General features: G+C 36.9%; 1 protein-coding gene across 1 annotated transcript in view; it reads right to left on the bottom strand.

Moving 5' to 3' along the window:
- LOC131694303 (E3 ubiquitin-protein ligase AMFR-like) overlaps positions 1-22,777 on the bottom strand; it is a 139,989-nt gene that overhangs the window by 75,150 nt on the left and 42,062 nt on the right. The window contains exons 3-4 of the mRNA XM_058982927.1: positions 9,414-9,506; positions 8,067-8,150 (exon numbers count right to left, since the gene is read on the bottom strand). Coding sequence (XP_058838910.1) covers positions 8,067-8,150; positions 9,414-9,506 — 177 coding nt within the window. The remainder of the gene's footprint in view (positions 1-8,066; positions 8,151-9,413; positions 9,507-22,777) is intronic.

Below are 22,777 nucleotides of genomic sequence, written 5' to 3' on the forward strand. Positions count from 1 at the left end.
CTCCTGCACCGAGAGGGCAACACATTCAGCATGGTATTCGTCGGAGCAAAAGCCTTTACAAGTAACAGAGGTTTCGTCCGATTCAATATTTAACAAACATTGGTTGCAGATCATTTTGCTTTTTCAGAGCAGTTCACACACAGCAGCAATCTAGCGATCGGTACCTAGTATTCTGGTTGTTTGTTTCAGCAATGTAGGTAGTGGTGAGTGATAATGGTACCGGCAGTTTTCTTCACTTAAGACACTGAACTTAACGTAGCTAATTTGTCCTCGGTGATGATCGTTTAGGCAAAACTAATTATTTTAACTGTAGCAAAACCACTTAGTTAACCTACGTAAACGTACAAAATACAAAACTCGCACCGTTATCCAGAATAAATCGATGAAAATAACACAGCAGAAACGGAGGCAAAACAGCGTTACGGTAAACACACACAATCTGTGCCTTTTGTCACGAAAGGCTCACTCCTCAGTCCGCAAGAGCAAATGGCCTGCCAAATGAGATATTTGGAGGAGAACTTCGACATTTTCTTCTTCTTAATTTTGTCGTCCACATAGAACTTGCTCTTACCGGTAAAAAACTCCAACCCCGGAATTTGCTTAAAATCGGCTTTTATATACGTTTCGTCGTCCATCACACAGCAGCCATATTTTGTCAGCATCTTCTCGTAGAGCTTCCGTGCCCGAGTTTTAGCCGTCGATTGTTGCCGCTCATCGCAGTTTGGGGAGTTCTGTACCTTGTATGTATGTAGTCCAGCTCTCTTCTCTGCATTCTGGACGTAGCTCTGCGACATACCGATCTTTTTAGCCAAATCACGGCTTGAGACGTTGGGATTTGCTTTAATCATCCGCTTCACCTTTTCCTCCGTCTTTTTGTTCTCCGGTCCCGGTTTTCTTCCAGCTCCTTTGCCGTGGTTCAACGTCAACCGCTCCTGGAACCGCTTCAACACTCTGGAGACGGTTGAATTGTGAATGTTCAACATTTTTCCCAACTGCCGGTGCGACAGAGTTTCATAAAATTGAAAGAGGTTAGAAATATCCTCTAAATGTGTAAACTTTTTCACGAGCATGACAGATTTTAAACAATAGACAAAATGAACACACGGATAGTACATATTCTGAGTTCTGTGAAATAGAACCTGAGCTCGACCAGAACCCGAAAATGTGAAACCTAAGAAAGCCGGACCCGGCCCGAACCCAATATTATAATATCGAAAAAACCCGAACTCGATCCGAACCCGAGAATAAAAATTTCGAAGAACTCGAACCCGGCCGTTTTTAAAATCGGAAAATTCGAAACGGACCCGAACCCGTAAAATGAAAATGTTTGTAACGCATTTTGAACCCTACATTGTTATTATAAAAAACTAACCAAAGCTCCCGGGGATTTTCAATTTTAGGCATCATAACTCAATCCTAAGGACATATAACAATGATAGAATCACTCGAACGTCCAATCTGTAATGTAATAAGAAACTGAGAAACTTTGCATTTTAAATTGGCTGCTAACTCGTGCAACCTTACCCAAATAACCAATAAGCACTCTAATGTAGCCTAATATCTGCTTTAGATCTGTATGTCGGGCAGACTTAAAGTGTTGTTAAACCCTATATTCTGATATAATGCTAATATAATGTCAGAAAAGGCGAAGTAGCGTGCTATTACAGCCCGTTTTCCGTATTGATTCTGCTATTATTTAGCACCAATGTATAAATGTCAAATTCAAAAGCCTGATAACGGCACTATTCATGCTATTAGAAAGCTTTAATTAGCAGTTATTTTTTGCAATATTTTTGAAAAAAAAATTTTTCTTATTGTTCCTTTTCAGTATGATGAATAATGAGGAATGTTGAAATATTGTTTAGCACTGAAAATGACTCCCTTCAAATGCATTGTATTGAATATTTGACCTTAATGGAATTTGGTTCTCGCACGATATGAATAATGTTAATAAATACCTTTAGCAAGTCTCGAACAGAGGTCACTTGCTTCGTCTTTCACGGCAAGTGCGCTGATTTTGCTGCCTAGACTTTATTGCATGACGGGTGTTCAATAAAAAATGAGAACGATTTCAATACCTTTTTGTAATTTAAGGGGTTATATACAAAGTTGTAGCGAAGTTCGTAATTTTTTTAAAGTGTTTTATACAAATTTTATCTGAAAAAGCGAAAGGCAGTTCGTTGGTAGCTCTATCGAAGATATAAAAAATCAAATTGAATTAAAAAAATGTTCAAGGTTGTCTGAGTTATGACCCATCCCCCGAGGTGCGTGTTTTTTTGCGGAGGTTTGTGGTGAACGCTCTCCAAGCCGAACCGCTCAACTGAAATTTAAAAACTAAAAAGATTATTGAAGAAAAATGGATTGTGGTTTACTTGAACGGATTGGTTTCCCAATAAATTTTTTTTTCTTACAAGAAAAATATGTTGATCAAAAAATTCAATTTTATGGTGCTCAAAATTTTAAACAAAAAATCATTGCAAAGAATCCAAAATTTTTTGTTGAACAAGGAACCGTTCAAGTACACGTTAATGTAAATACAAACAATTCAAAAAAAATTTTTTGAAAATCGAATGAATAGTTTTTAAGGTATCACGTTCACCGCAATGGTACTTTTAAAAAATTTCATTCCGAGATAATTGCGTTTAAAGTTTTGTGTTTACTTCATTCGTGGAAGAACCAGCGCACTGAAAACGGCTGTAATTAAAAATATAGTGCTCCGATCTGGATGAAATTTTGCACAGATATTTTCAAAAAAAAATCCATTTTTTGAGTTTCAACTTTGTATATAACCCCTTAAGTAAAGAGCGCATTTTTTGGACTCCCTGGAAATGGGTGATGTTTTTTTTTCGCTCGGGTGCTGTCAGTTCAATCGAAGATGGCGTCGAAACAGCAATCACTCCGCGCGCGTGTTGTATGGTTTTACGAAACGCATGGTCATTGTGGAAAAGTTTACGGTAGACCATTTTCGAGTCGAAAACGTGCCCGTGAGTACAGTTTACCGGATCTTGGCATAACTGAGAGGAAGACCGGTAGCAGTCATCCGGCGAAGGTAATGACGAAAAGCTTTTCGACGACAATGACGGAACGAGTTTGTGTGACGCTGGTCGAAAATATCACTGCTCCCATACCTTGATTCACCGAACCCTCAAGATTGAGGAAATCATCTGTCGGAAGAAGACTTGATCCCCCGAGTACACGGATGAGCAGATAGCGATCGTGAAATCGCAGTGCCGGTGGATGACGAAGACGGACAAGCAGAAAAGGATATCGTATGTGCCCAAAAAAAGGAACTCGACCAGCTTGCCACAGTTCCGTCCCATTGAGGATTTTTCGGCTCCCTCAGTGCCCTACTGAGGGCACTGAGGGAGCCGAAAATAATTGGCGGGCTAAGGATACGAGCAGTTGACCACCAGGATCCGGAATTGTATCTGGAAGATGGATATACGTATATAGAGCTGGTTACAATGCTAAATTGCGGCTGTGCCTTATGCATTTACGATGCTAGTAATGAGCTTGATTGCATTGTAAATTGGGGTTTAATTGAAAATGAGTAAAAATGTATAACCAATATTTTGCAATGGCTTTATGTTTAGGGTTGCTTGAATAGTCGTTTTTGCCCTGAAGAAGGAATATTCATGGTTGGTAATTTGAAGCAAATAAAAAACTGCTGTTTCAGGCTTGTAGAGCAAAACGATAGTTGTTTACTTCCCGACATTTCGGTCTTGTGATTTTGACCTTTTCCAAGGGAAATATAGGTCTATCGTTTTTTGTTAGCATGTCGCTATCCGACGACCAATACCACAAGGCCGAAAAGTCGGACACTAAACAACCATAGTTTTGCCCTATAAGACTGAGACAGCCATTTTCAACTAACTCAAAATTTCATCCTCCCAGTCGTTTGAGTAAATGAAATATTTTGGTCAAAAATGTGTGACCAAGAAGTCATATTTTATTTCGTAAATTGTTCTGATCCCGCAATGAAATGGACAAAGAAATACTTTTTAATGCTTTTAAAAATTGTTCAAAAAAATTAAACTGATAACTTTTTTCACTGTATCACAATGATATAACTAGCCAATAACGGGTTCCGGGAAAAATAAATACTAAATCTGCATCAATTTTTTTCGAGCAAGTCATACTAATTTGGTCTCTCGGAAAAGTGTTGTGTATATTATCACAAGAAAAATGTTTCTGAACATTGTAATCGTGAGGCATCAGAAACAAGAATGTTAGGCGTAAAAAATTGAATTTAAGAATGGCGTTATAAAAAACGCCCTTATAAATCGATAACTTTAAGCGACAGAGAAAAGATGTCTTCAGCATAATTTATGGAAATGTTCTGCTTTATAACTTTTATACAACTCTAAGACACTCACGCGGTGTCTCTTTTAGTTAGATTTTCTATAACCTACATTGATTAATTTTTCAAAAAAGGGAATATTGCCAAAAGATGGCGCTTTTTATACACATAAACATTGGAGAACATGTTTATTCGCAAATATGGATAATTTTAGCTCCATATAATTAAGTTCCTCAAAGGCATGCTGTAGGCCACTGTGAGTTTGGGATAAACTCCCTCTCGCTGTGACACTCTCGCTATACAACTGTCGCGCAGTCTTATTATATTAGCAACTCGCCAAATCTAGCCCAACGTTGACGGGGTGGAACCGAATCAAATGCAATACACTTCTGTTCTTTCAGACATTCGTTGATGTATAAGTGTTCGTTGGACTGAAAATTGGAATCTTGCGGGTACAGCTACAGATTCCCTGCCAGATCAACAGCTTACCGATGAATTTATCCGCAAAATTAATTTATATTTCTTAGGAGCATCTTTGTGACCCATGGATACATGAAACTTATGTAGTGAAAACACCCGAATGGTGAAATTTGCTCGAAAATCGACCATGACGACAGTCGATATTTCTCCCATTTCATTGATGTCAGGCAGTGAAACCGATCATCGCACATCTTCAAAACAAACCTGATAGTAATCCATGATTTCGATGCATGATACACTCGAATTCACGCAACGGACGAAGTGAACCAACCATCGAGAATTAAGTTCTTTACAAACGCAGTTAATCTCACTTTTCTTGACAGCTCACTTGTACTGTTTACATGAACTTAAAAAAATTTTGTGGACGACTAGATTCGAAGCAATTAGCAAGAAATTTCTCTAAGTCCATGTAAACAGTATAAGCGAACTGTCAAAAATGAACACTTGAGTTCATTTGTGACGTCAGCGTAAAGTATTCAATTGTCAAACATGACCTTCATTTACTATGAGTTCATTCGTGTTGTCATCTTGTAGAACTCAATGTGGCATGTTATGTATTGGGATTTGATCGCCTACTACAAATAATATGACCTGGCAAGGCAGGGACTATTGGTTCAGTGTACAATATTGGACGTTTATGTGCATTGCTTTATTTCATTAATAACCATCACTGATGCCAAGGCTTTCTGAGGATCGAACGGCGTCATAGACCCATGCGACTGAACATACAGCAACTATCGGTTTTGTTGTCTGGTAGAAGAGTATGCCGAAAGAATCGAAAACGCTGTCAGTACAACCGTAGAAGTGTTGGGTACATCACGTGGAAATCAGCGAAATGTCTGGTTCGATGCTGAGTGTCCAAAAGTGACGAACGCGAAACGAAGTACGGAAAGTCATTCGAGAACTACAAACCCCGATAAGGTCGTTGAGAACAACGGGATCTCAACCAAGCTTCAAAAAATCGAGAGGGGCCGGAAGCAATCCACAGCATGATCGGGATGCTCTAAGTGAAAGAAGAAATATCTTCGGATTGGTTGGATGGCATCATATGCCCTATACTCCAGAAAGGGCCACAAACTCGAGTGTAATAACTATGGAGGCCTAATAATCGCCAGTGTGCTCCCGTGTTCTGTTTAGCAAACTGCGCGCTTTGGCTAATTTTATTTTCGGCGAATACCTAATAAAGTTGTGGTACTGGTAATAACAGTATCGTAAATCTCGGGAAAACCAACCAACTTTTCAAACCCTGGATAATTTTTGATAAAAAATCAGCTAGAGCTGAAAGTTTACGGGAATCAAAACAATCCGAGAAATGGGAGTCAAATGATACACTTATCAGTAGAATGCGGTAGTATAAGTAAACACAAATTGCGATAGCCAAGTTGTTGATGTCGGTCTCCGATTCTCCAATCCACACTGGACACTAAGAAATGTTTATAGGTGTATAGGGTATTCAGGAGCAAGATTCCGTTTGTATAGGAAACCGTGAGAATTTTAACGAAAGGAGAAGTGTATGTTCAGTTTTGAGTGCCGTCAGACTCTCTATACATGCCTTTGCAGCGTGTAGTTGTAAACTCGACAGAGACAAATTGGAAATTATCTACACCGCACAGTTTTATTCTTTGGTAAGGACATTTTCCATCACTGATCAAATCTTTCAATAACAGGGGCCCGCTTCAAAATTAGGACCAGCAATGTAGCACAATAAATTTAATTGATATAGCTCCCGTTGTACTAAATTGAATATTTTAACTACTTTGTCGAAAATAAGTACAATTACCTTGTATTAAATATCAACGTATTTACAACGAGCGGAACAATATTTCATAAGCGAAGCTCGGATTAGTTTCCATTATTCGCTGTATGCCGACATAATTAGTTCTCTGGCCTAAGTTGCTGTTTAATATTTATCTATAAAAGAACGAACGTCAATTTACTACATAGGATCCATGCGTAGATTAAGTAACGCACAAATTGCCCAAAATTGATTCCCCCTTCCCCCATGTAACAAATTGTCAGACATTTCTTTATACCCAACCTCCCTTATTATGTAACAAGTCCGTTTTTCTTCTTCGAAAAAAAAACATGTTACGTAGCGTCCCAGCTTACTCCCCCTCCCCCATATGTCACAACATGTCACATTTTGTTATACCAGCTCCCTCCCTAGCAAAGTTCGTGACACGTAATTGAACAGAAAATTTGTTGAGCATTCAAAAAATGGTTACCAAAATTTAAACCTTTACTGTGTATTGGTTTTCGTCAAAAAGTGTCAGTACTAGGGACCTTAATACCAAAGCGAGTGAACGAAATAAAATAAAAAATCTCTAGAAACAGAATCTCAAACAAGTTATGGAATGCGTTTTTACTTCACAAACGCTAGACCGCAAATTGACGCTTGATCCAAAAAAAAACGGAAAGACAACATGAGTTCTTCGGCAAACAATTAGTCAAGCATGACATCCCGTAATTATACGAGTTCTGATCAAGCTGATGAGACCAGTGAAATCGAAACATGTTTCGGCTTAGTAAGTGAATTTATTATGCACTATGGTACAGTTCTTTTTAAAGAGAAAAAAATTCGGAGTGAGGAAAGCCAAAGGGAATCAAGCGTCATTTTAAGATATATGCTTTAAAAAACCACATCTATTTGTTTTTAAGAACTCAAAATGCAATCGAAAGCAAAGAAGTGGTTTTTAACTTTCTATGTTAATGTAAAGTTATCGAACAATTAATTCTGGCAAGAAAAATACCAGAAAAAATCAATAGCGCCCAATTCGGTTTGGATTAATACAGATCATTTCTGGAAAAGATGAGTTGTCATCCCCTCCAATTCGTGAGTGAGACACAATTACGATGCCTGGTGTGGTAGTAAAAGGATCTTCCGCTGATTTACGATCAACGCTTTTTCTCTGTTTTATCCGGTTTGATATGAAGATTTCTCTTAAACTGTTCAAATTGCGCTTTTTGTACACACGATTGCCTCAGTACTTCAAATATCACAAACAAATTTGAGTTGGTGCTTCATTTCAATTCTACCAGTGTTGTATACCATAGTTTTGTTAAAGATCCACATTCTTACCGCCTATAATTCGTTCCACTTCTCCGAATCAAATGATATATTTCATAAACATAACCGAAAGGAAGGGTTTCCAATGCCAAAGCAGTTAATTCTAATAACTGCTGTTGGTTTCCTTTAACAATTTGTTTCAAATGTCAAAAAGCCATTTGAATCCCATCCGGTGTTCTATCGACTGCGTATAACTCAATATATCGATTGTCTACCTACCTCATGAAGATACTGCACGTTCACGACGCCGAACACGAAGATAAACTTGTAGAAGATGAAGTTCCAAAATTTGTCCTTCATGTGCTGCAAAAAAAGGTAAACCAGATTTACAAATTGGCAATATTTCAAAAACAAACTTGCATCGAAGACAGCATTAAAAAAAAACAAAACACTACACGCGCACTAAATTAATGATTTCCTGGGGACATTTTCTTAAAGCTAAAATACCAGCCGTGGACCTCACCGAGGCATCGTTCAAACTGATTCATTTTTCATAGATCTGTTCAGAGTAAACCTAGACTAGATTGACCTACTAAGATTAGGAAATAACGAGCAGCTTCCGATGTCACTCTGTGACACAATTTGTGGGCACGACTCGGCGAAATACATTCTCACAAGGACACCACCAACTCAAAATGTTTGCAGTTCGCTTATCTTTCTTTAAACGAAATTTGCTACCCCGCGGAAAATGTAATTGTCGCGTCAATAATTGGAACGGTTCAATATTTCAATGTTGTTTTATAGAGTAATAATGGTGTGGTTTACTGGCGATCGAAGCTGTTGGTTCGATAATCACCGGTGCTTGAAAATGGGTTGGTATAGTTTATTACCGTCGTGACTCAGTTGATGGTCTGATTGAAATTATTGCTGAAGTTCAATGCCAGACGACGCAATTTCTGGGTGAACAAGAGAAAGGTGCAGTCAAGTGTGAATTTTGCGCGAATTGATGATCGGTGACCAGGAATGTGAATTGAATGTTTTTAAGTCTACTGTTCAAACCTGTACGAATGAAGTGGAATTTAGAAAATTAAACAAGTGATGCGCAAAATTTATTGTATGAAATAGCTAGACGTTTTGAACAATTGCGAAAAATGTATAAAGCAACAATATTAGAGGATAAATGAGTAAAATCTCAAACCCATTTTGAATGCACAATTCAACCATAAGGAATTTAAAAGCAGAAACGATTATATCGACTGTAAGAAAAAACAAAACATGTTTGTCTATTTTTTATAACATTAAGACTAAACCATCAATTATTGGCCGTTTTTTTCTGAAGTTGAGATCAAAACTCAAATTGATTTCGTCAGATATCCGGAATTCGATGTCAGCAGAACAACGACCTTAGTATTTTAGCGAGAAGGAAAAAAGCGCTTTGTCATCCCCTCAACTCAACTCCCTAACTACCCCCTCGAACAAAGACTTGATTAGGTATACTACCTATCACCAGCAGTAAGCAGTAAGTTGAATGTTGGCACATAAGGAAAACAGCTCGTCATAGTATGAAAATATTCCATAATTTTTTACGCCGTCATTCAAGATCCTCATTGTGATTGATTCACTTACCTGCTGTTCGGAGATTCGCAGTTCGCCGAAAACCACCTTCTGGATCGATTTGCCGAGCAGGACCAGACAGCAGTAAGCCATATTGATCAGGGTCTGAAAAAGAGGATTGTAAAAGAAGTGGAATTAAATTTATTGTTTTTTTGTTGTCGGCGGTAATAAGTTTTCAATTGGCGATTAGCCAGTTGAAGTATGTTATGTGTTTTCGAAGAATCTGTGATAAGAAACAACATAATTATTTCTTGAAGTTTTTCATTCTAGTAAATCATAAGTAGGGTAGACGAGTCTTTATTCATCTCATATTTCGTTGATAACTAGGCCAATCGTTCCTAAGAAGTAATACGATAAAAAATATGACCTGGAAAATGTGAAATACTAGTGTTTGAGCGAAGTGAAAAGTCGAGTACAACGCACTTTTGTTCATCCTACCATGCGCTGAATAGAGATAGCAGACACTGCTCTAATTAATGTGTTCAAATGGGTGGGATGAATACCCGATCAGAAAGAAATAACAAAATTATTACAGACTGAGTTACTTTGTTATGATAACAAGTTGTGTTATAACTTTGGTCTCGTTAGTTGGTAAAATAACAGAAAACAACAGAAATTCTTCTAGTATATATCAAAAATATTACAACCTGTGATAGGCTTCTATAAGAATTATAACAAATTTTGTTAGGTTCCCCAACTGCCAATATAGCTTTTATTACCTATTGTATAGTATCAACGAATTTAGCGTGCAGGCCTAAAAATAGAATACAATAGAAAAATATAGCATACATTAAGGTGTTTTTCGTTTGGAAGCAAAAAAGCTTTATGTAGCAAAAGCTATCTATAGTTTTGTCAAATGATTGCATACATGCTGGCTGATTGTTATTAGTAATATATGACACGCTGATTGTTGTTTGTGGATATAGCGACTTGAACCTGGGTATTCTGAGTTTTATGGGGATGTTTCCTGCATGAACCAACGACGTTGCTTTCGACCGATGTTTAATGTTAACATAATATTCTACTCATTTGTCAAGGGCAAAACGGTTATAGATGCAGAAGATGTTTCCCGAACGCACACATTGAACTTTGCCAAAGTCAAAGGACTGTTTGTTTTCCTTGTATAATACGCTTTGTTTTCATATAGTTTTGCTCACTACTACAGCTGCCTATATTACGATAGACTAAATAGCTTTATAATATCTTTTAAGATTATGAAAGTGGGGCTATTTTTAGATTCTGAATAGTGCGCTTCGGTGCTTTTCTTGTACGTTAACATGATTTACACGATTTTTAGAAATAATGTCGATGCGATATGGTAACATTCAGCGGATAATTTACCTACATTATTTTACGGAGAATACGACAAATGTTACTTATGATTCCGAATAGATTCAAAGAAACAAGTTCCAAAGTTTTCAGGCTTGCATTTTGAGATTTCAAGTAAAGTCGCTTTCGGGGTTTTATTATTGGTATATTTAATATGGGGAAGATCAAGCAAACCAGTACAATTTTCTCACATCTAATAAATTCGCAGCAATACAATTCTTTACAATAGTTTAATCTATCTACTGCGAATATTATAACAGCCAATCATAATATTCGAGAAATTGTTGAGGATTCTTCGGTGTGACGAATATTAGAATATTACATGTTTTCTAAAATACATTTTCTTTTCTAAATTTTATTTAGTTTTAAGGAGGAAATTGTTCAATATTGTAACAGCAAACAATTATACCAGCTGGGATATGTATATATTCAGAGATTTCTAGGCCATTTTGAAATATTGATAGCTTTATGCAGCATACTCACAAATATTAATCTTTCAACAATTTGAACAGGTCGCATTATTCGTTTTTTTACTTTCTACAAAATGAATCAAGTATCTTTATTATTACGAAAATTTGTTAGTTCGATGTTTTTTTAAGACGAAAGAAGCATCATCGAATACAACGGAAACATTAGTACATATGCGTATTCAAAGTAATTGTCAGTTCATTGTATATATCAAACTGTCTTAGGTGGAATGAAAAGATACAACAATCTCAAACTCAAACATTTTTATGCGGGGGTTTAGATAAAAAAAAATACAAGGCTTTGGTAATTCGGAGAACGCACAAAATCAGATACCCACACACTGGACAAGTTTCGGTTGTTTATGAAAAACCCGCATAAATTGGAGAAATCGGACTGAAGATCCTCGAAGATCCTCAAAATTCATAACGGTATTGTGGAAATCAGTATATATCAAACAGTTTTTTAAGTTCTGAAAATTTGTTTTCGCAATATGCACAATTAATTAAAAGAAAATTATTTATATAATCATTTGACTAAACCATAACAAATAGTTTTAAATATGCTTTTTTATTTGAATCCGCGTTTCTTTATTTCATCCTGGAGTGCTTGATACTTCCTGCATCTTGTTTAAAATAAGTTTTATATGAAAATTATATTCTTTAGAATATCTTGTTGATAACTTAGCGATTCCAAAACTTTTTGAATAAAGGCTTCAATATTGAAATCATAAACTACATATTCGAAATAGCGTGTCAGACGAGTGTCTCAGAAAATAAGTAATCTCTTAATCAAAATGCAACGAAGTAAGTTAAACACATTATTTTCAAGTTTTCCGACCACTTGCATCTAAAACTTATCTATTCTCAAAATCGTGGAACTTTGAATATCCATGTGGAATACGCAAATATAAGGAAATCAATAAAAACTTCGAAAATTTGCTTTAAAAGTTGAATAAATACGCATAAAAAGAGACTTCAGCGTATTTGTGTAATATAACAATCATTCACAGTTGATTGATTGATTTGTTTATTGGGGCTTTAACCAACTGGTCATTTGCCCGCTTTACAGTTTACAGTTAGCGTTCAAAGATAATTGTGAAAGTAATATATTATAACATCATCGTTATATGCGTACATTAAAATCATATTAGCAGTTCAATGATATCATCAGAAGATATAATCTTGATATAAGTTTGCTTGCCTTGCTGATTGGGATATCACAAAAATAACACAGTGAGTAATAAATATGAACATGAGATATAAATTTGATAGCTTTCTGTTATGTCGTTCTGATCGGGTAGAGGCGCTAAGATGAATTCGGGCACAGTTACCCTACCTGAGCTTTTTCAAGACTTGTTTTTCGATATAACGGTTCAGGGTTCCATATGACGTTTACACAGTATGAAAAAAAAGTTCCCGAGTTGATCCAGACCCGTAGCTAGAATATTATTTCGGGAGGGGCTTCAAAATTAAAACATATGGAAATGGAAAGGTAAACGAAAGCAATTATGTGAAAAAAATCTCCTCATCCACCCAATGGCAGAATTCGAACCTGCAGCTCTCGGGACTCCGGCCCAATGCACAAACCCTTGTGCTATCCCTGGGCTAGATACCAATGTCGAATTAAACTAATTGATTAATTTTTTGTGGGTTTTGACGTTAGTGCCCTTATTTAAGGTTTTTTTTGATGATATCCAAAGATAGAAATGGTGTGTTGAACGAGAGGCAGTTGTATGATCACTGTTGCCAATACGATAATCATATGTTCTTCCTGGGTCGTTTTCAAAACCCAGGGATACCCTAAGGTTTGTGAATTGGGCCGGAGTCCCAAGGGCTGCAGGTTCGAATCCTACCTCTGGGGGAATTTTTTTCGCATAATTGCTTTCGTTTAACTCACCATTCCAGCCTGTTTTCCCATTTGGATATTTTAAATAAGGTATTGTTACTTACGACAAAATAAAAAAAAAATTGAATCATTCCTGATGACTTGAGACAGTCACTAAAGAGTGTACGATGCTTTGAAAAATCCTCAAAATACATACCCAGATATATGAAAGATCTTAAGAGCCAGTTTTTCAAAAGGTAGCACCCCTTTGTTCGAGTGGTCGTATTCTAACTCTGGTTTAACTTGATATAATTAAATTCTGTTTCGTTTTTCTGAAAGGGCTTTGACAGAGTTGAAAAAAGAGTATAACTATTTGATTTGTAATCGATACATTGAAAAGCATTTTTTCAGGCGTGCTCTGATGTGTTTTTTAAAAGGAAGTCTTTCGATTGTGCTAAACCCCAGATTTTTTCACAAAATATATAACTATAACACATCAAAATAATGTAGAATTATCTACGAAATCTGAAAATGATAGTATTTTGAATAAAAAATTGGTTGGAACCCCTATCAAAAAAATATTTTAAAAACACGAAGGATCCAAAAATAAATAATATTTTGCTAATTTCAAAAGTTATTACAACAAGCTTATGGTCCTAAGTTTACTCTAAAATTCATCTATACAAACCTACACTCAATTAGGTTGTTGCAAAGAACTATAACGTTTTCAAAATTGCCATAAATATGAATGCTTTTCAGTATATCGATTACAAATAAAAAAGCTATTTCAGAAAAACTAAGCAGAATTAGTTTTCATCAATACATTTGAAATATCGACCTATTACGTAGGACATATTTTTAGTGCCTGTTTCACCCTACTTACCCTCAAAGTAATTTTCTAATATTTGACTGAAGTCCATTCCACATATGCACAAAAAAACGATGAAATGTTGATCAAAATCGGCAAACATCAATACTCAAAATTTTTAAAAACTGGCTCTTAAGTATAACTTAAAAAATATTTAGTTTCAATACAATTTCTGTTCCTTTATTTATAACGAGAGTTACGACAATAGATATTGAATAATTCCAAAAAGTGTATGATCTGGCAGACGATTTGTGGACGTGGTGAAACAGTTCAACTCTGTTTTGGCCTGATCTGACGCCCTGCCACTATTAACAATTCTGTGAAATTACGTGAATTTGACACTAGTTAAATTTATATATTGAATTTGAAAACGAAATTAAAAGACTACTTACACACAACATAATACCAGATAAGTGAGAACATTATAGGAACCCTAATAACAACTGCTAATTAAACTAATGCTTTTAGGCGCGATTGAAAAAAATAAGAATCATAGTATTTAAATATTCTTTCACAGAATATTTACATGGAATTGATATTTCTTATATACCTTAACTTACGAATTGAAAATATCGCAGACTGCTTTTTCTCGTTCGGCAGTATTTCTCAGATCCCAGAAGTAATGGCGCCAAAGACAGCCCGGTTATGTTCATAGCCTTATTCAATTGAATTCCCGTAGTTTTCCGTAACAATATTACTATTTCTACAATGCAAATATAAGATCTCGTGCCCTTTTTCCTGATCAAATTAATCTTCCAGGTTCACCAGTATATTGACACCACCAATCTTTATTTCAGAGTTGATAGACTTTTGGACAATGAAAAATACATATTTCAATAATTGAATTCGCAAAAGAAACTGCTCAGATTTTGGAAATGATCTAATATGCTGGACTTTCAATGTAACGCGAAAAAGTGAAATTTTAAAATGGTGACCTTTTGTTTAGCCACGCCTTAACGATCGACTAACGTTAGACGGTAATGATTTTTAACCTATGTGAAAAGCAATACTCCAAACAAAGCAATAATGATTACTTTCTGTATTTTTCTTGAATATTTAATAACAAAATTAATTCGAACAAATATGGGCGAGCGGAATTAATTCAGCATCGCTCGCTTCTGACATAAGGAAAAAATACGTTTAGGAGTAGGGAAAAGCCCGCTGGAGCTGAAATTCTTTCAATCTCGCTCCCCAGCAGGCATAAAACCTCCTCGTCTTTTGCATCAACAGAATACAAACATCCAAATGATTCATATAAACGATTCACTAGAACTATGAGTACAATATTTTTTATTCGAAATTTGTGTTACTGGAGCTGCAGAGCTAGATTCTCGGAAGGGCTCCCCGTCAGAATCACTCACTACAATTGCAGACGAGACGGGTAATGTCACCCACTAACACACTGCTTAAGGTTGGACAGAGAATTGGCAAAAATCGAAAACGAAAAAAGCAGTTTTTCTCCACGCCGTGTGTTAGATTTTCATAAAAATCAATCAGCTTATTTAGAATGTTGTCGCAGGACTGCTATTGCCTAGAGATTGCCTATTCTATGTTCAACCTTAAGCCCAAGTGCAGCGGGCCGTGATTCTGAATGTGATATTCATTGTACGGTTCAGATGCGTGCGGGGGTAGTAATTTCCCAAGCGCATCCATCATCGCGAAGGGCTCGAGCGTTTGTATGTTATGTTCGATCGCGTGTGCGTTTGTATGTCGCGTGTGCTAACGTGTATAAATTCTATTTTATGACCGTGTGTCTTATTCGTGTGTGTTCTTGGATGTTACCACGCGGATCGTGAATCTGATACTTAATTTTTGGGGTACGGTTCAGATACTAGAAGAAAGTGAGTTCTTCCATATCACTAGAGTTGGTAGAGTTTGTTGCAATTGCTTGCGTGTGTGTGACTTCGCGTGTATAAATTCGATTTTGTAACCGTGTGGCCACACACGGAATTCACCTATTCGCGCACGTTCTTGGATAGTCACGAGTACCGTCATTCTGATATTTAGTCTTCGGTGTACGTTTCAGATTCTGTCAGGGAGTGAGTAACCTCATATCACTAGAGTTCCCGGCCATGGAACGTGTTGTCCAGTGGATATGAGAGCTTTCTTTTTTTAATTGATCCAATTGAAAGCATGGATCTAGTCTGCTGATACCAAGGATAGAGACTTCCGGAAGTGACCGATTCATGATCGTGAGAGGGGGTTTTTAGGTTCACGCTTGAGACCGCGTTTGAAAATTTATAAATGCTGACACGTTCAGCTTATCACCGGGATGTTATCATGTTTGCGAGTTCTCGGATGTAGGTGCCGTGGATGGTCGCGAAGGGGTCAAGCATTTGTATGTTAACGTGTTTGTTGCGTGTATGTGATTTTATATATGTGTATAAATTCGATTCTATAATCACTTAGCGTGTATTCTTGAATGACCGCGCGCGAACCGTGAGTCTGATGCTTAATTTTTAGTGTATGCAACAGATGGTAGAAGAGAGTCAGTTTCTCCATATCACTAGAGTTTCAGGTCATGTCACCACGGAACGTGTTATCTAGTAAATATGAGCGTCACTTTTTTGATTGGGTCAACTGAAAGCATTATTCTAGACATCTAGGACCGAGGTTAGACTTCCAAATGTTACCGTTTCATGATCGCGCGAGTGGTGGGTGCTTCAGTGGAAGTTTATAGGTGCTACGTTTACTTAACTACCGGGGTGTTTTAGTGTTGGCGAAATCGCGGGCGTAAGTATGTGTAATTATTGCAATTGCATGGTCGCGTTTGCGACCAGGTTTGTGTTATCGTGAAGGCTACGAGCGTTTGTACATTTGTACCTATATGAGTATAGTAGAGATATACTGATCAAAGAAAAGATAACATGCCGAATAAAGAAAAATATATGCAAAGAGCTTGATTAGAGGTGTATACATTTTTTTATTCATTTCGTTTATTTGATAAGCACAAATGCGTTAGCTTGGTGGTGCCAAATTCTCTTGTTTTTACATTTTGGATATCTTAAAACTAGGAGGTTACAATGTTGAAATATTTTTGTTATAAAAGAAACATATTTGCAGCTATATTTAAACTAGAAATAAGATTCTATATACAAGAGAAGGGCAAAAGATTTTTTTATGAAAAATTTTAAAGCAAGGGATTCAGTTTGATATACAAGAGGGGGAGTAATAGTATTTTACGAAATATTTTACAGTTATCTTAAAACTAACAATATAGTTTGGTACACAAAAGGAGGAAAAAGGTGTATAAATTGGCCGATACTATCTTGGTATTGAAAAAATAAACTAATAGATGTACAAAAGAAACAGACTAATGGAGTAGAATATATGAACACATGTAACATGCAATCAAACTACTTTAACTCGTCTAAATGCAGAAAACGTTATTTATGTACCATTAACGACAATTGCATTCTGTTAGACTTTCATCATGCTATGCTGGCCGGGAATTGATGATTCACGTGCGTCGGTAAATTCATTGTATCCTAATTTATCCAATCCGACCTTCTCGAATGAATCGAACCAAATGCACAAATTGAGCACCGAAAGTATTAGCCACTATTCTATCATATACGTCAGTTCTGCATCCATTCCCTGACCCAACTGTCACAAATACTCAGACGAACACATACACAGATAGACATACGACTAGCACGTAACACTTGTACACTAGTACCTAAAACTACAATTATTAAAAAAAAACGACGGCTAATAGGTTTCTGCTTAGGTATTTATTAAATTAATTTAATTAGTCTATGCACGATGACGAAGTCAACCGATAGATGGAAACACAATGACTCCCACTGTGAATACCGCCATCAAACTGCGGAACGATGTTTGCAAACACGGCACAGAGCAAAAATCAATCCACGTCGACCCGCCAATTCTGATTCCTGCCAGTCGGCCACGTCACCGCGCACAGACTAATGGTTGAGCGTTAGTATGCGCAGGTGAAAAAATCTTTTTTAATTCACCTAGTGGTGCAATTGTGCCTTTCTCATTTGTCCAAACTAGGATTCCATGGCTCATTATGTTCAATACAAAGGTGGAAATGTATATTACATATTCAGTACGATTTGCACATAGTACACACAATAGATCAACAGCCATGATTTTGAGATACTATGTGTAGACACTGAAACGTCGCTTGAAACCAGCGGCGAATCAAGGAGGAAGATCCGTTAAGAAATTTTAAACTAGTTATAATTTTAAAGTACCAACCCCTTACTGCATATACAAGCCAAAAAATATTAGTTTGACGATTTTTAGAGCGATTGCATAACCTTTCTATATGAGAAAGGCAAAAATGGGCCAAAGTCAAAAAACTTAATATTCGTCAATTTTTTTTTCGATATTACATCAAATCTCAATGTTTCATGCATTTTAAGGTCATTTGGCATCCAAAATACAAATTCGATTTTGAAATTTTCCCTTACACCCCCTTTTGGGAATTTTTCATTTCAGGTTATATGGGAATTTGCTGTGCGGTCGCATTCTTCAACCCGTAATTCCGGAACCAGAAGTTCAATCAACAAAAAATTCAGTAGCAGCCGATGGGAAGGTTGTACCTTCCATCTGAGATTAAGTTTCCACAAATCGGTCCAGCCATCTCTGAGAAACAGAGGTGACATTTTTTTTTACACATACACACACATAGATACATACACACACTCACAGATATTTTCCGATCTCGACGAACTGAGTCGAATGGTATATGGCCGGGATTAGGTTGGCGATTTTTAGAGCGATTGCATAACCTTTCTATATGAGAAAGGCAAAACATAAAAAGGAGTATATGCCCTCTCGGTCTCCTCGATGCACCACTATCGATGAAGGCGTAATGCAATAACCATCTTAAAGCAATTGTCTGTCAGAGGTTCTGTAGCACTGATGCACGCAATATGCTTGATGATGTTTGCAATACCGCCAAGCCCCTCAACCTGGAGGAGGGGTTTTCTGATAGAACTGGGTTTCACCAACAAAATGAAAGTAAAACTATTTATCAGAATCCGTTCAGAAGTTATATACTCTGTTGAAATGCGAATCACCTAAAACTCTTGTTCCTCCCAATCCTCATCCTTCCGGCGTTGCCGTTAGGTATTACTTCAGGAGGAATTGTGCTCGTGCTCTTTTTATTCTGTATTAATCGTTCGTGTTTTTTCCATTGATGCTGTCCAATCTTCGTGATGTAACAGACCAGCTCAGGTCAGCTGCAAATACCGTCACCTGCCGAGAAGCGAACCGATTCAGAGATGCCGTACATAACGACTTACACTTCTTTACAACCATCTTCGAATGGTACTTAGCAATGCTCGTTTCTAGTTGTCCTTCTTAAAGATACTCGTTCCTATTATCTAAGCTGGTGCTGAGAGTTTCCCAGCGACAGAATTTCTCCCGATACCGATGTTTTCGTGAGCCATTGAGTTCTCCGCCACTCTGGCGCAGATATCACCTAAGGCGAAATTTTTCTAGATAAGTATATCCCAATTGGATCCGAGTTCTTACACCATTTTATAGCCACCCTCGCAGGGTTTCTTCAATGGCTTGTTTCTAATGATATTGTGTGTCAAAATGGATTACAGAATAACATTTTTATTCCTGATCAGGACTTTAAGAACTTCTCAAAACTCTCATGGTCTGAACCCCCAAAACCCTCCCCTTGCGCACGGGCCTGTTAGTAAATATAACAGATTGGCTAGCACCTTAACCCTCAAAAAGGCAACCGGGTCTCAGAGGCCCGGCACGTTACAATTTTTTAGTTACAAAAAAATGTGTATGTAGTATAAGCTTGGGATTGGAAATTTTTATAAGTAGCTTTGAAATCTATAACAAAAATAAAGAATTGTGAAATTTTCATCTATGGAGTAATGGGCAGCAATGTTTGAATTTTTTACTTGCACAAAAAGGCAAGCCGGGCCTGGCAGGCCCGGTGTGCATGCAATATTTATTAGGAATACCACGGGTTTTATACATTAATATTTATATGAAAAAAAACATTTTGATGAGTTCATCTTCATATTAGCAGGGATTTTTTTCATGTTTTGATTGATTTTATCTTTTTACCTTTTCTTATAAGAAAAAAATCTTGAAAGTTTGAGCGAATTCTATACATTTCTTGTAAAAATAGCATACGACAATGACGTGTGTCATATTTTTTTGGGTAAATACTTTTATTTCACCCACTGTGGTCTACTTGACAATTATTTGGATGCAACATAACCTAACTCTGTCGTTATTGTCTATTTTTTGTCTATTCTCTGTGTTATAGTTGTCGTAATTATTCAAATTGTAGGATCTAAAAGCAACAAAATATTTAAACGGCTATAAGATGATATGCCCATGTTTTCAATCGTCTCAAAGAATCTGAAATAATGGAAGAAATTCGAGCAAATTCAACAGCAGACGATTCCGAAACTGATTTGCAAAGCGAGGAAGAAGATGTGAATGATATTGCTTCCGACAATGAATCTGATGCAGACTCGGAAGAGAAATCTGAATATGTACTCCGGTTATGCATCAAAAGAAATTAATAGCAACCCAGAAGCATTTATTGGTCGTGTTCAAACGAAATAGAGCTCAGAACCAATCGACAGTCAACGTGATCTTCCGAGTACTCACCTTTTGGAAAAAATTTGATCTTTTTGCATCCATCGCCTTATACGCTGAAATCGGGATTTGCTTATTGTTTGTACTCATCATCCTGTAATTCCGGAACCGGAAGTCGGATCAATTAGTAATTCAACAGCAGCCAATGGGAATGCTGTACCTTTCATTTGAAACCAAGTTTGTAAAAATCGGTAAAGAATTCGCTGAGAAATAGGTATGACATTATCTTAGGAACATGGTAAGTTCCCCCAAGGCATCAAGAACCGCCATAGCTGGCCAATGTGGTCGAAGTGCCTTCGGTGGGTCATTAATGATCTAGACATGCAAAGCCAAGTAATGTTGCACATATTTTAATATATATTGCATCATTTGGACATAATGGTAGTATCAGTTTCTATGGAAATTTGCTGTGTGATTGTACTCTTCAACACGTAACTCCAGAACCGAAAGTCGGATCAATAATAAAATTAATAGCGATCGATGGGAAGGCTGTACCTTTCATTTGAGACAAAATTTGTACAGATCGGTGCAGCCACCTCTGAGAAAAATCGGTGAGATTGTTTGCCACATACATACATCCATACATACAAACACACATACACACACATACAGATATTTTACGATCTCGACGAACTGAGTCGAATGGTATAAGAGATTTGGCCCTGCGGGTCTCGGTTAAAAAGTCGAAATTTCGACCGATTGCATAACCTTTCTATATGAGAACGGCAAAAAGGAGCTTGAATTTAGACGGGCCTGAGAGGCCCGGCTTGCCCTTTAATGTTAGGATTTTAGCTTGCCGTCACAAGGGTTAATGGAAAAGGTTGGAGGGACCCACGCAAATAATGATCTTTACATACACTAACATCAAACGAAATCCTTGCTAAACGTATAGTAAATTATTGGTTTTTTTAGATAGCCAATTGCGATTGTATTTGCGATAATAATTTTACAGCGACACTAGACTCAAGCTCTGTAAGATTGTGTTCTACTTTACTCAATTGGAATGACAAATAACAAAGTTGTTCCGGTGACAAAACGAAAAAATCCAGTTTCTAGTGCCCTTCATCGACACGCATTCGCTATCAGAGATATCGAAAATCCGTCGGTCGATTTTCATGCTGTTCCAAGGTTCAATTAAGTTGTACATCATCCTAAATACTTTGAGTTGCAAACCTATCAGCCTCGTATGAGCATGAAGTTTCGATTCTCTCAAAACAATTCAAGTGCAATTAAACAAACTAACACACACACACACATGCACACACGATATGAAATGTTGACCTGCTGAGCGCCCGGTTCAGTCAATGAAGTAGAATTCGCACTCGTTTCTATCAATCGTCCAATCAAAGCAAAATGGATTATTGTAAAGCACTCACAAGTGAAGCAGTGAACGAAAAACAAAATCATCTATAACAGAAGTTCATTGACTCTGACTCCTCGGTGCGTGCGTATAAACAAGAAAAATGTGAAACGCAAACCGGTAACTGTAGCGCTATAAAGTGCCGTCGAATGAGGTGACTTTAAACATAATTTTTGTATGCACACACACACAAGCACGTCGTATTGGAATGGTTGTGCAGTGGTTTCACTTTGTGGACCGGTGGTCAACTAACATGGATTGAAGCTGGGCTACTCCGAATATGCCGGTACTTGGTAAATTGTGAACTGTGTCGATGGTTGGTAGTTTTCCTTCAGAGTCAGACGCCGGTAAACGAACTGTAGATGGCCTCTAACAAGCGCAACGGTGGCTGTTGTAAATTACAGATTTGATTGAAACGAAGAAAAAAAGATGCAAACAATACTTTTAGTTTTAGGATTTTTTGGAAATCCAAAACTAGATGTACAAATTTAAGAGTTGACGTATCACCCTTCCCGCGAACTCGTATTGCACTTGTGTGGTAGCCAAGTTTCACATCCGTTTACTTCCCTAGTCGTTGTTCACTATCTACTTCAAGATTCCATTCACAATGATTATACTCCTCGTAGGCTGCAGGGATGTCTTTATTTGTCTTATAAATTGTTCATCAAATATGTTGCACCAAAAAAGAAAAGTAACTTCTTCCTACCACACTCTTCTTAATAAATATCAGCTACAAATTGCTTGCTAATTATTGTTTTTTTTAAACATTAATCTTCTCGTTTAAAAAATTGAAATGCAAATTGCTGAATAGAGTGAATATCCGCATTTATTGATCAAAAAACGCTGGCAAAATTCGCTTCAGAAGCTAATTACTTAAAAAAACATTACTTTTTTTACAAATTTTGTGGTACAAATTAG

This window comes from Topomyia yanbarensis, chromosome 3, assembly GCF_030247195.1.
Source record: "Topomyia yanbarensis strain Yona2022 chromosome 3, ASM3024719v1, whole genome shotgun sequence".
Classification (NCBI taxonomy): Eukaryota; Metazoa; Arthropoda; class Insecta; order Diptera; family Culicidae; genus Topomyia; species Topomyia yanbarensis.